At 30.8% G+C, this 14207-nt stretch overlaps 2 protein-coding genes across 2 annotated transcripts; both read right to left on the bottom strand.

Annotated features, from left to right (window-relative positions):
* Positions 1-415: 415 nt before the first annotated feature.
* Phum_PHUM396740 (uncharacterized protein) lies at positions 416-1758 on the bottom strand (the record flags this gene model as incomplete). Its single annotated transcript, XM_002428621.1, has 6 exons — positions 416-609; positions 697-836; positions 912-1108; positions 1192-1359; positions 1437-1666; positions 1701-1758. 6 exons carry the CDS (start codon positions 1756-1758, stop codon positions 416-418), a joined length of 987 nt encoding a protein of 328 aa, XP_002428666.1.
* A 4203-nt stretch (positions 1759-5961) lies between these two features.
* On the bottom strand, positions 5962-13567 carry Phum_PHUM396730 (ADAMTS-15 precursor, putative; the record flags this gene model as incomplete). The annotated part of the gene is made up of 23 exons (XM_002428620.1): positions 5962-6057; positions 6168-6358; positions 6457-6602; positions 6675-6858; positions 6932-7079; positions 7165-7359; positions 7444-7689; positions 7779-7952; positions 8056-8340; positions 9314-9475; positions 9753-9917; positions 9993-10206; positions 10292-10548; positions 10645-10814; positions 10939-11112; positions 11187-11366; positions 11459-11706; positions 11788-11966; positions 12199-12349; positions 12483-12635; positions 12722-12874; positions 12955-13160; positions 13322-13567. 23 exons carry the CDS (start codon positions 13565-13567, stop codon positions 5962-5964), a joined length of 4323 nt encoding a protein of 1440 aa, XP_002428665.1.
* Positions 13568-14207: the final 640 nt, after the last annotated feature.

The following is a 14207-nucleotide window of genomic DNA, read 5'->3' as shown; positions in this document are numbered from 1 at the left end:
GTTAGATAAGATAAATAATTTTAGTACCTCTTATAAAATAAAATAAATTTTTAAGAAATTGTTTCAGCGCGGTTTAAATAAATCATAAAATCAAATGAATGAAGCAAATTTTTATTTGAATTCTAAACTTTGCAAATTGACAAATTCAATCAAAAAAAAATCAATTAAAAATTTATTAAACACATAAAAATGTTTATAAAATAAAAATGACTAGAACAGTTGAGGAAAAATAATTTTCTTAAAACTAATACTTTAAGTATTTTACATTTCTTTAGAATAAATTATGATAATTTATAATTTCATATAAATAATAATTATTAGGTTACATCTACTTGTAGCGGTGAGTGACATGCATATGTGCAAAGGATTTATTTATTATTTGAAAGTAAAATTTTCTTCAGGTAATTTTTTAAACTTAAATTAATGTTGAATTGTCTAGAGTTGATGATAAAACAAAATATGTATCAGAAAAAGGAAATGTGTAATTTGTTTCATCAAAATTATAAACCAATCCTAAAATAACATTTAATGCGGAATCATCATAAGCATGGCATCCTGAATAACGATATTGAGGTCTTTTGTTAAAACGACAACCCTGAGATTGAGCTCCTAAGTGACAAAAAAAAAATATAAATTTTTACAAACATTTTAATAATTTTAATTAAAAAGTTGTAAGAATCCTAAAAATGAAATTACCTATAGGATGAACACACTCTGGAGTTAAAATACATTGTATCCAAGGTAGCATGATTTGATTATGAATTTTTAATGTGTTCCACAAAATTAATCGATTTGTATCGACCATTGGTAGAAATAAAAAACTATCAACACTTGACCTAAAATCAAATTATTTATATTGAATACTTAATTGATAAATTTATTTATTTAAAATGATATAAGGATAAGCTTACTTAAAATAAGAAATCATATTCGGATGTGTTACAGTTGTCACAGCCTGTTTTGTAACAAATGTTCCAATGGGTTTGATATCGATCAAAGGTTCAATAAAATTACTAATTCTAAATTTATTATCTAAATATAAAATTCCTCCTGCTTTATTTAATGCATCTTGAATAATTAAAGCTTTGACAGTTTTGACTGGGTCATCCTGTTAAAAAAAAAAAAATTTAGATTCGAGTGAGAAACGAATGTTTTCACAAACGGAAAGTTAAAGAACAAAAGTCAATTTACCTGAACATGAGATGGAAATATGTTTAAATTAAAATTGACTATCTGACATTGTGATGTATTGCAATAGGGTGTAAATACTTGTAATTCAGATTGTGAAAGTCCGACTGTATATATGAGAGCAGCATGATTGCTGGCCATATGAGCAATATTTTTGGCAAAACCAACTCCCTAAATTAATTTAATTAATTAAGCATCACTTCAAATGGTTTTTTTTTTTTTTTAATTTAAAAATTATTTATATTTACTTCATTTTTATCTCCTGCGAATAATATTGTGATAATAATTGGCAATGTGGTATTGGTCCAACAATTTTTAGGATATAATCTAGGATTTTTAGTAAATCCGAGAAAAGATAAATGTTTTTCATCGGCTTGTAATTTTTTTTCATCACCATATTTAAATTTATTTTTTAAATTTCTTAAATTATCTATTTGTTTATTTGTTTCTTTGACTAAACTCTGAAAAGATGGTTTTTCTTGAGTTTTTAATAGTATCAATAAGAAACATACGATTCCACAAATCAATACGATAAAAAACGTTTTGATCCTCATGAAGTCGTTTTAACATTTCCAATTAAATAAATTTTATTTATATATTTGTATAAATTCATCATAAATAATATATAATATATGTACGTAATTTAAAACCGACGGTTTAATAATATTAATCACGTTATGTGTAAAATAATAATTTCCTCATAAAGCAATTAATCGATAAAATAAATACAAATAAAATATTTTTTTTTTAAAAATAAAAATAAATAAACCGAAAATTATTATCGATATATATATATAAAAAAAAAAAAAAAAAAATTATTAAAAATAAATTATTGACATTTTAAATGAAGACCGGCTCCATATTTGAAAAAAAAAAAAAAAAAAAAAAAAAATTGGGGTAAACAACGGTTCAACGTTAGTAATTATAAAAAAAACAATTCTAATGACACGATATAATAATAATGTCTGCTAATAATTCATTTATCGCCCCGTGCTGACATCTGTGAACGATTTTAAAAACTAATTTATGCTAAATAAATAAATACAAAAGAAAAAAAACACAAATTTTTCTTTTATCATTATCATTATTATTATTATTATTATTATATATATATAAAATATATTGTCACAATTTTTCTTTTTTTATCATGTATAAATATATTATATATATATATATATATGTATGTATAAAAAAGATAAAAAAAATTTTTAAAAACAACATCACGTTATTATCATTATTATCATCATTATTATTATCATCATTATTATTATTAAATTTCTAACACGTTAAAATAAGAAAAAAAAAAAAAAAATTTCAAAATTATTTTTATTTATTATTAACTGATATCTTATCAAATACATTTACTTATTTATATATATATATATATATATATCTCAACGTTAACCTTATTTTCGCACTGATACAATCATCATCATCATCAACTTCATTATTATCATTATTATTGATTCATCTCATAGCAATTTATAATAATATATAATAATAATAATAATGATGATGATAAAAAATTACAAATAATTTTTCTATTCGATATCATTTGTACGATTTCATCATGACGTACGACGACCCGATGACGATGACAATAATAATAATAAATAATTAATAATTAATAATAATAATAATAATAATATTGAAACGAAAAAAATTGTAAATACTCTCTTATATTACTATTATATTGGCAGTTTTATTATATAATTAAACCTACGGAAATAATAACGATGATGATGATGATGATGATGATAATGATGATTATGCAAACACGAAAACAAAACCATAAAAAAAAAATTTATTTTATTTTTTTTTTTTCCACTCTTAAAACATAATTTTTATTTATTTATAATAAATTATTTACAAATATTATAAAAATAATAATAATAATAATTTTTTTTTTGCTTTCACTTTTACAAACTTACGGTGATAATGATAATAATAATAATAATAATAGTGATAATAATAAACTCCTCGTTACGACGCTACGATTGGTTATTTAAATAAAATAAAAAAAAAAACGTATAAATTAATTATTATTATTATTATTAGTATAATAAAAAAAAAAACATTCATTAAAATAATTTTCTCTCTCTCTCTCTCTCTCTTATATAAAGTAAACATAATTCAAATACCATTTATTATTATCATTATTACACTTATACGTACATGTGTGTGTGTGCGTGTGCGTATGCACGCGGTAATGCATCATCATTATTATTATTATTATTTAAACGCGTTTTTCATTTTTTTTTTAAAGAAATGTGAAAATTTATCATCGTCATCATCATCATCATCATTATTATTATTATTAAAATAATTTCATTTGATTCGTTACGTGATAACAACAACAACAACAATAACAAAATTATTTTATTTATTTATTTATTTATTATTAAATTGTTTATATCCGACATTTTGACATTTGGTAACAAAATAAATAAATAAATAAATTAACTGTTTATTTATTCTCATCATCATCATCATCATCATCATCATCATCATCATCATCATCATCATCATCATCATCGTCACCGTCATCCGCATCATGGTTATCATCATCATAATTATTATTATTATTATTATTATTATTATTAATTTTTTTTACGTAAAATTGGCAGTTTTATTTAATGAAGAAAAATTGTGACGAATGACAAACGAGAAGAAAAATAAAAAGAAAATAAAACTAATTATTATTATCATTAAATCTAATTAATATTATTATTATTATTATTATTATTAAAGCTATTTTTTTTCTTTTTTTTCTTAATCCGAATCCGCCCTTTTAATAACTTTATGTACATTTAAGTGTGTGTCGAAGTTTGTGTTTGTTTGTTTGTTTGTTTGTTAAATACTGTTTTAAACCCACTATAATAATAATAATGATTATGATTACGATGATAATGATGATGATTATGATTAACAACAACAACAACAACAACAATTAAACAAACTTTACTCAGGTTGAAAATTTTCATTTATTTTCAAAATAATAATAATAATAATAATAATTTTATTGAATAAATTCCGACTTTTAATTACCCATTAAATGATTATCATTATCAAAACAAAAAAAAAGAGCGAGCGAGCGAGAGAGGGAGGAAGAGAGGAGAGAGAGAGAGAGAGAGAGAGAGAGAGAGAGAGAGAGAGAGAGAGAATAAATTACCTGTTATGTATTATTATAAAAACCTGTTATGTATTATATAAACCTAATAAAAACCTGAGATTATTATTATTATTATTATTATTATTATTATTATGGGAAAATGAGTGGAGGCGTTTTTCTCGCCTCTGGTGTCTCGCTCGCATCCCTGAAATTATTCAACGTCATCATCGCGCGCACGCGCACGCGCACGCACACGCACACGCACCCCTCCCCTCCCCCCAGTTTTTCTTATCATCACACTTCTTATCACTCGTTATTATTTAATTTATATTATAATTATGAGGAAAATAAAACGAACGAAACCCAATTAAAAATAGAGAGCTCGAGAGGCAAAGTAAAAGAAGACTAGATGATATATATATATATCTATGCTACTATAACGGCCGATTAAACTAATTTTTTTTTTTTTAATTACATACTATAACTATCTATTCTATTAAATTCATTCATTCATTCATTCATTCATTCACTATTAACTAATTGATTTGATAATAATGATAATGATGATGATATTACAATGAAAAACGATTTTTTTTTTATTAAAGGCAGATAATACACTAATTACTCTTACGTATTGATTTGACAAACATTATTACTATTATTACTATTGTTATTATTATTATTATTATTATTGTTATTGTTATTATTATTATTATTATTATTATGACGTCGACGACAATGATGATGATGATGATGACGACGACGACGAAGAGTTTTAATATAACGTTACTGACTAGACACAATATACGTGTAACATTGATTCGCGTGAATAAAAAAAAAAAAAACAAAATGGCTGCCGATGTTGTTGTTGTTGTTATTGTTTTTACGGCTACAATTTCATTTTCTAATGTTAGTAAAGGCAGTAATGATAGAAATAATAATAATAATAATACAAATAAGTACATTTGAACAATATTATGGCGTGTGTGTGTTTGTGTGTATCAAATGGGAATACAAAACCAACGAGGAATGTTGTTAATTAATAACAAAAAAAACCGGAAATAACAATTAAATAAACAAAAAAAAATTTCGTTCGTCGTTTCCTTTTCTTTTTCCTTTCCTTTCCTTTCCTTTCCTTTTTTTCCTTTTTTTCCTTTGACCGAATCAAAATTTTCCCAAATGATTGATTGATTATTTTAAAGAGTTTAAATAACTTAATACGTAATAATAATAATAATAATGTTGTGCTTATCATAGGTTCGTTGATGCAAAAGTTTATATATATATATATATATATATATATGTACACACGCACGCACGCACTCACACACGCACGCACGCACTCACGCACTCACGCACGAATTCACAAACATTAAAAATTTTTTTAAATGCCGCGGCGGGGGGGAGGGGCAAATGAATGAAAAGGAAAAAAAATCCAGCCCACGGAATTTATCAGCTTTACACACACAATATGAAAACACACGCGATGATAATGATGATGATGATGATGAATAATAAAGAGATCAAATACGATCTCGTACAAACGAACAAACGAACGAAAAGAAAAACAAAAAAAAAAAAAAAAAACAAAACGAAACGAAAAAAAAAAAAAAAAAAAAAAAAAAATATACAAAAACGGCAACAAGTCGATCGATTTAAATTCAAGGCGGTTGAACTTCCAACTTCAGTCTACCTGTTCTCGATGGTACGCAAGATCCGCAAGCTCCTCCGCACATTCCAGTAATCACTTGTGGATTCTAAAATAAATATAAAAAAAAATCGAATTATTTAAAAAAAAATTTCCTCTCGTTCCCGTCGTGCCTTTTTTTTTTCCCCCTTCCCCCTTCCCCCTCCCCAACCTCCCAACCTTTTCAATGACTATTTTAACCGATTGATGAAATCTCGGAACCCATTGTTGATTCGATATGAAAAGATGAGAACCCGTAATGTTGAGTTTAAATTTTCCTTGTATGCATTCCGGATTACTACAACAATCTCCAGCTTCGGCCACTCCAATGGGTCTCCCGCTTATTTGATTTGAAAATGTGAAATCTTGTGCTGGACAAAGGAAAAAAAAAAGAAAAAGAAAAATCATTCGAATCAAAGGAAGGAAGGAAACAAAACGAATATACAAAAATCAAAAATGGCGCGCTCACTATCGATTTCCAACGTATCCACGAGTAATCTGACTTTTCTAAATTCCGTTAATCCGGCTTTTTTCTCCCTATCTTGTAAACATCTGCATTCGTCGTATGAGTTATCATTATTATTATTGGCGTAATGATAAGAATGTTCGCTCAGTCTGATAAAAAAAATAAAAAAAGATTTATTTACTCTATGACTTTTACGGGATAATTATCAATAGTAGTTTTACCTTCTGTTGGAAAATTGAGAATAATTATCCTGAGGACGTTTTAATGATAAATATTCGGTGGGACTGTTCGTGTTCATGTCCTTACAATAAATGGGCATTTTTTTCCCTCCGACGACCATATTGTATTCTCCATCCGTTCTTGCATTCGTTTGTAATTGTATTTCTTTGCAATTTATTTTGTCACCTTTATGAGAAAAAAAAAAAAACAATTTTATTTAAATACTCTATGAAATATTATTATTATTTAGACAACTCACAAGGCCTTCTGTTGCAAGGTTTTGATTTTGGCAAAGGTTTGGGAATATCTTTTTTCTTGCATTCTATTCCTTTGACGATTTCACCATTTCTATTCCGGCAAGTGTATTCCATTCTTTGTATTCCTTTTCTTCCGCACGGTTCCGTACACTGTATTGAAATATTATTATTATTAATTTGTTTTAAATAACCGTTCGTTCGTTAAAAAAAAAGTCATAGAGAATGTAAACCATACCTGTAACCATCTTTCCGGTTGCCAATATAAATCCGCATCGCAATCCCTTATCTTGCACTCTCTTTCCAATTGTGGTTTTTCTATAGAACTGCAAAATTTACTATTTATCGGAACGGGATCCAACCAATCGTAACTGTTTACTTGATGACACGTGACCGTTCGATTTTGTACACCTTTTCCGCACGGTTTCGAACACTTAAATATACATACACATATATATGTACGGTTAATTAGGCAAACATAAGAAGTAATAAAAAGAAACAGAAAATTGTCATTTACTTTGCTCCAATCTCCTTTTATCCACGTTCGCGGACATAATTTTTTCAAACATTTTTTCCTTTCCCTCGGTTTTTCACGTTTCACGCAAAATTCATCGTTTACTCTCCTGTCGTTGTTGTAATGTTGACTATTGACGCCACCGCTCCCGCCCCCGCCGCCATTGGGTTCTATTGAATTATTATCCGTGAGTATGAGAACGCATTTGACGAGTCTCGTTCTCTCACCTCTTCCGCATGTTTTCGAACACTGCAAAAAAAATTATATGAGAAAAAAGAGGTCACGCACGCCGCGTCAAACGTTAGGGATGATGATAATAATAATAATAATAATCTCACCGTCGACCATGGTTCGGTTTTCCATCCGTATTTCGGACATGGCGATTCGTTACAACTTTGTTGATTTCGCGGTTTCGTCACGTAATGACAAGCATCGGGTGATAATTTTTGACCGCGACCATTGTAACAGGAAACTATACGTTCTTGTATTCCTCCGCCGCATGTTTTACTGCACTGAAAGAACAAGAAAAGGGAACAAAATGAAAAACCGTACGAATGACGTCGTACACGCAATGACGTCATAATCATTCAAACGTTTTTTTTTTCAAACACTTACGGGTTTCCATTCGGTCACACGCCATTGAACTCTTAACCTCTTGTGCCTCGTACCGTGTGTGAAATTATTAAAATCCCTTCCGACGTTGTTATTATTATTATTATTATTAATAATATTACTCTGGGGATATTTTACAGGACACGGACGTTCGTCGCATTTGACTATTTTTTCACCGTCCGATGGTTTTTGCCTATCTCTACAGTATACATCGTTGACAACTTTTCCTTCGCTCGTCCTGCAGAAGACAGTTCTCTTTTTGTAACCGACACCGCACGTTGCCGAACACTGTAAATAAATAATTTCAAAAAAAAAAAAAAAAAAAAAAACATTTTAAAATACGTTCGTAATTGTTTTATGTATAATAAGACGTGCAATTGATTGACGATTGTTTCTCTCTCTCTCTCTCTCTCTCTCAGTTTCTCTTTAAGTAAATGCAAAAATAAGCACTGGAAGGAAAAATGATGATGATGATAATGATGATGATGATGATGGAAAGTTTTTCACTAAAGACAGACAAGATTTATATATTTTTTCTCTCACCAAGACACCATCAACGATTTGAAAACTTTCTCTCTCTCTCTCTCTCTCTCTCTCTCTCTCTCATCGCATGCACGTACGAGTTTTGCAAAATGCCACACGCAGACACACACGCACGCACACGCACTTATCATTTAACACGTGTACGCATATTCGTTTTTCTTTTTTTAACGTTTTTATTGTTTATAAGTATAAAAATTAATTTATTAACGTTAAATATATATATAATAATAATAATAATAATAATAATAATCGTTTTTTTACAATTACGTCTATACCTGAACCTTTTTTTCCGGGGGGAGGGGCGTGGGGAGGGGGAAAGACCACATATATATAATTTACGCGGGAAATTCAAAGAATTTCAAAAAAAAAAAAAAAACGAATATTGAAAAAAAAAAAATTTTGATGGCCATAGCAAGTAATGTTGTTAATGCTTAGGTAAGCTCACCCGAAAAAAAAAATTATTATTATTATTATTATTATAAATTTTATGCAGGCGTAGGCAGGCAGGCAGGCAGGCAGGCAGGCAGGTAGGCAGGCATATAATTATGCTTAAAATTGTGGATTTTTTTAAAAACCCAAATGATTATTATTACGTTTGAATGCAAGCAAATTATTATTATTATTATTATTATTTAGTTTGATGATTTCATGCTCGATGATATAGAGAACCATTTTTTTTTTTTTTTTCAAATGTTGTAATATTTTTTATCAAACTTACTGGACTCCAATCAGAAAATGACCACATCGGGCAAAGCATGACACATTTCTTACGGTAAATTGGCATTCTCCCGGCATAGCAATAGCTCTTATCAATAACTTTGTTGTCAAGTTGACACCAGTGACTTCGGGTTTGTATCCCGATTCCGCAAGTCACTGAACACTGAAATTTTTTTTTTATTATTTACACCGTTTATTTATTATATTTTTGTGCATTTGTTTGTTTGTTTGTTTGTTTGTGCTTTGATGATTTGTTTGCTTTAAAATGAGGTTAAACAATAACAACAACAATAACAACAACAACAAAATGTTTTGCTTTGGTGTTTTTTGCTTTTTGATTTTTGGCATAAAGAAAACGTGCATTAAAAAACTTTTAACATTTATATGTAGAATGAGGTGGTGACGTATTATAAAAAAGAAAAACAAACAAAAAAACTTACCGCTGACCATTCGCTATATGTCCAATTTGGACAATTTTGTAATTCGCAACGTTCTTGTATTATTTTATCATCTTGATTGCATTTCTCATCTCCGACGGGACGATTTAATTCATCTGCACAATAAGCATCCCTCGTACGCACACCCGGACCGCAAGTTTTCGAACACTGAAAGTATCGAGCGAGACAAATATATAATAAAAAGTTCAGTTATTACAATTTTCAACCATTTATCTTAATTACCGAATTCCATTCGCCGTATTTCCAATTAAAAACATTACACGGACCCTCGCATCTTTCGACGTCCGGAGGAGGATTGGGTAGATGCATGCAAGAGCTATTACGTATGGGAAAAGGTTCGCGGTACCCGGTAATTTCTTGAACGCATTCTTTCGTCACTCTCCGCACTCCCGGACCGCAATTGCTAGAACATTCGGTTCTTCCAGTGATTCTCCATCTTTAAAACAAAAAACAACGTTCATTATGCGTCCTTAAATAAATAATAATAATAATAATAATAATAAAACGGTGGTTTTACGCACTTGAGCACGCAATTCGTATTACATTCTTCTACAATCGCGGGTGGTTTTCTTATGGCCGAACAATAAACGTCACCGACTATGTCGTTTGTATCGACGGTAACGCAAACCATGATTCGTCTTCTCTCACCGTTGCACACTTGATCGCATGAATCCCATTCGTCATCTAAAAATCTCCACATGTGTCTTTGTTCGTTGCTTTTGGGCACAGTGTATTGATAAGTTATATCTGGAGGTGTTAAACTTCCAGCAGAAAGAACCTTAAAATAAATAAATAAATTATCGCTAATTATTACGTCCTTGAAATGAAAATCTTCAAATAAATGTCTTATTATTATCATCATTATTATTTTCACCTCGACTAAAAGATCTCTTTTCAACGGTCTTGATGCATTTATTCTTTCGACCGGAGTCAAACATCCAGAATATTCTAAAGTAACACCATCGTAAAAAATTAATTTTTGAAATGTTGTGAGAACGTTTTCATTGTTCAATAGTCGACCTCCGGTGACTCCATCTTTTAAAACTGAAAGAAAATTTTTTTTTTTTTTTTTTTTCCGCCATTATGAATAATAATAAACTTTATTCATGGTTGTATTAAAGAGTGATGTAAACGTTTTTTTTTTTTTTTTTTTTTTTTTTTTCTTTACCCAAGTAATTGTCGTCTCGTGCTCCTCGAATTCCGTGTTGTCTTATATCCAAGTTAGATGAACCCGCTGGAATTCTCACGACCGTTCTATAACCTTGTTCTTCGGCGGAAACGTTAAAAAAACCTTGTATGAGACGACAGGTATCGTTGTTTCCACCGCATTTTCCACATTGATCTAAATTTTTTTTTTAAAATAAAAATCAATTTTTTCTTTTATCGGTTCAGGGAATGGATTAATGTTTAACTTACCCAATCGTACGTCACTGGATAATATATGATCGCATCCGGCGGATTTACATTGACCGTTAACGCAAATATCAAATGATTCTGGAGCGCAGGGTGTGCCATCAATAACTTTTTCTTTCAACGGATAATATAAATTTGATTGAAAAACGCGACAGTAAAGTATGCATCGATCATCTCCCGTCACTAAAAATTCAAATTCAAATTGTTACATATCATGGAAAATAAGACATTATAAATTTTTAACGGAAAAAAAAAAAAAAAAAAAGAAAACTTACGCCCGTACTTGGGGATCCATCTCACGGTTGAAGGCACACCGTGAATGTTATGACTATTGTAATCAAAAGCCGAACATTGTGCTTCTCGAAAACCTTTCGATCCCTCGGGACAATCTCTCGTTCCGCAAGATTTATATCTAACTCTTTTACCAGTGCAATATTTTCCACCATTTTGCGGCCTCGGATTATTGCAATCACGATAAGATTTTTTGACTCCACCTCCGCACGTACGTGAACACGACCCAAAACTAATATTATTATTATTATTATCTTTTCAGTTACTTTAACGGATTCGTTCAAATTTTTTTTTTTCTGTTTTAGTTACTAACCCTTGCCAAGGTCCCCATCCTCCGTCGATTTTTTCCAATGCTTTTCTATCCTTTTGAACGCAGTAACCTTTTTGACACCACGCGCCTTCTCCGCACGGTGTCCCGTCACCCCAAGGCATGTGCAACGTTTGACATCCTTCCGAATCGACTTTGTGACACCAAAGTGCGCTGCATACTGGCTGTAACAACCCTATCTCTGAGTTTCTACATTGTTCTTTCCGTAAAAAGGTTATTTCGACCGCGTTAATTAAAACAATAAATTAAAACCTTTTTTTTTTTAAACGAAACGTTAAACGATAGAGATAACAATATTTCATATCCCGATGGGAAAACTCCGCTTGAAACAAAAGTTTTCGATGTTGATAATAATAATAATAATAATAATAATAATAAAACTCGATTGTAACTCACCATGTAAGAACATATACGTGACCCTTCTCCGTAAAGTAATTCACACTGACGATTACCTTCGATTGTTTCGCCAGGTAACACGTCAGAAAATCCATTTTCCGTAATGTAATCCTTAATAGGAGGATCCCTAAGGCAATGACTGTGTCTGGAACTGCGAACGCGCGTGCACGCATATATATATATATATATTTATACGTATAATTAAATAATGTCGTATATTCCTTAAACGCTAGACACAAAAGAATAAATAATAATAATAATAATGATCGGTTTTTATTACTTACTCCAGGAACTCTGTTAAAAAATGACGACTGCATTCAGACCATGACCACGGATCAGTGCCTTCTTTCAATGACGTTGACATTACGTGACTAACTGAATCTCCACTCGTATGAGGTCTGCATTTCATTTCCGCATCATCGTGAGGCATGTTTAAACTGTGGAATCATCATCATCATCATCATCAAAATGATATTATTCAATTTTTAATAAATAATCGAAAGAGAGTTATAATAAATCTTACACGTGTCCCAATTCGTGTGCGATGGTGAAGGCAGCACTAAGGCCATTATCTTGTACCAAAGAACAACTGCTTTTTCTATCACACATCGTACCTAGTTCGGCAAGTCCGAGAGTTTCGCACTTTTGAGCTGAGGCATTTCTACATATATTTTCCCTAAAGGAAAATAAAGTTAGGATTACAACACGCGCATGCGCACACACACACATTACAAATACCTCAAGTAAATTAATTACCTTGTCAAAAGGAGAGCAGTATCGTGATCTTCCGATTTGAAACTCGCCTGATACCTACAAAATTCTCTTAGCATTTCAGCCGCGCTTACGCCATCGTGAGGTGGATATCTATGAAGTGCAAAATTTTTATGATGAAGAATTTCCAATTTGACCAATGCTATAGTGATTGGATTTCCAATTGAAGCATCTTTAAAAATACCTGAAACCTAATTTATAAATTTTATTTAATTAAACGGAGTCGCAAAATTTCATCACATATCAGACCAAAACGAAAACGAAAACAAAAACGTGAGACACGTTAAGTAATATAATCCAGTCAAAAACGGTCAAATAAATAAAATGGCGCGTCTGGAGTAAGTACACTTACAATGTACATGAGTGCCAAAATATAATTTTCAACGTCGCCACCGTGATAATTTGCCATCGAACTATCTGCTACCACTAACATTTCGACAAAATATTCTTCCGACACGCTTCTTCTTGATCTTTTCTTCGAATACAACCTTTCGTTTGAACGATTATGATCGAATGAATCCTCACGCGTTCCGCTGTGTATTTGATGTAAATAATCCGAGTCGTAATCGAACAACATGTCCGGATGATCGGGTGCCATAGAACGATGATTTTCTCCAGAAAATGATGATTTCTTATGTTGTTTCGATGGATCGTGATCATCTTTAACAGACACAAACAAAAAACAATCAAATCAGTAATAATAATAATAATAAAAGTATAACGGTCACGTGGAACGTGTTTGTGTGTGTGTGTGTGTGTTGTCCGTGAAAACTATTAAAAAATCTTTCGCGGTTACTGACTTGTTGTTTGTTATAATGAAGGGTGACGACTTGATTGGTTACCTTGAAAATATTAAAGTGGGAAGTGTAATTGTTTGTTGGGTTGATTCAATCTTTCAAACAGTATGTGGGAGTGAGTATCGGGGGGGGGGGGCAACCGGGGGGGCAACGGGGGGAAAGCTCTACTTCTTCTGGATACGTTGACTCGAACGGAGTAAAGCAGTTTTTTTCTTTTTTAATGATATTATCAACACCCACGAACTTCGTCGCAATTAATTCCGACATTTTTACACTACTAGACATCACATTACTACTACCATCGCGCATACTAATTATTATTATTATTATTAATATTAATTTAATAATGGATGCCCGCGAAGAACGGGGAGGAGAGGGGAGGGGGAGAGGAAGAGGAGGGGGAGAGGAAGAGGAGGGGGAGAGGAAGAGGAGGGGAGAAAC

This window comes from Pediculus humanus, genomic scaffold (genome assembly GCF_000006295.1).
Source record: "Pediculus humanus corporis 1103172107895 genomic scaffold, whole genome shotgun sequence".
NCBI classification, from domain to species: Eukaryota; Metazoa; Arthropoda; class Insecta; order Psocodea; family Pediculidae; genus Pediculus; species Pediculus humanus.
Note: the sequence above shows the minus strand (reverse complement) of the source record. Positions and strands in the feature narration are given on the sequence as shown.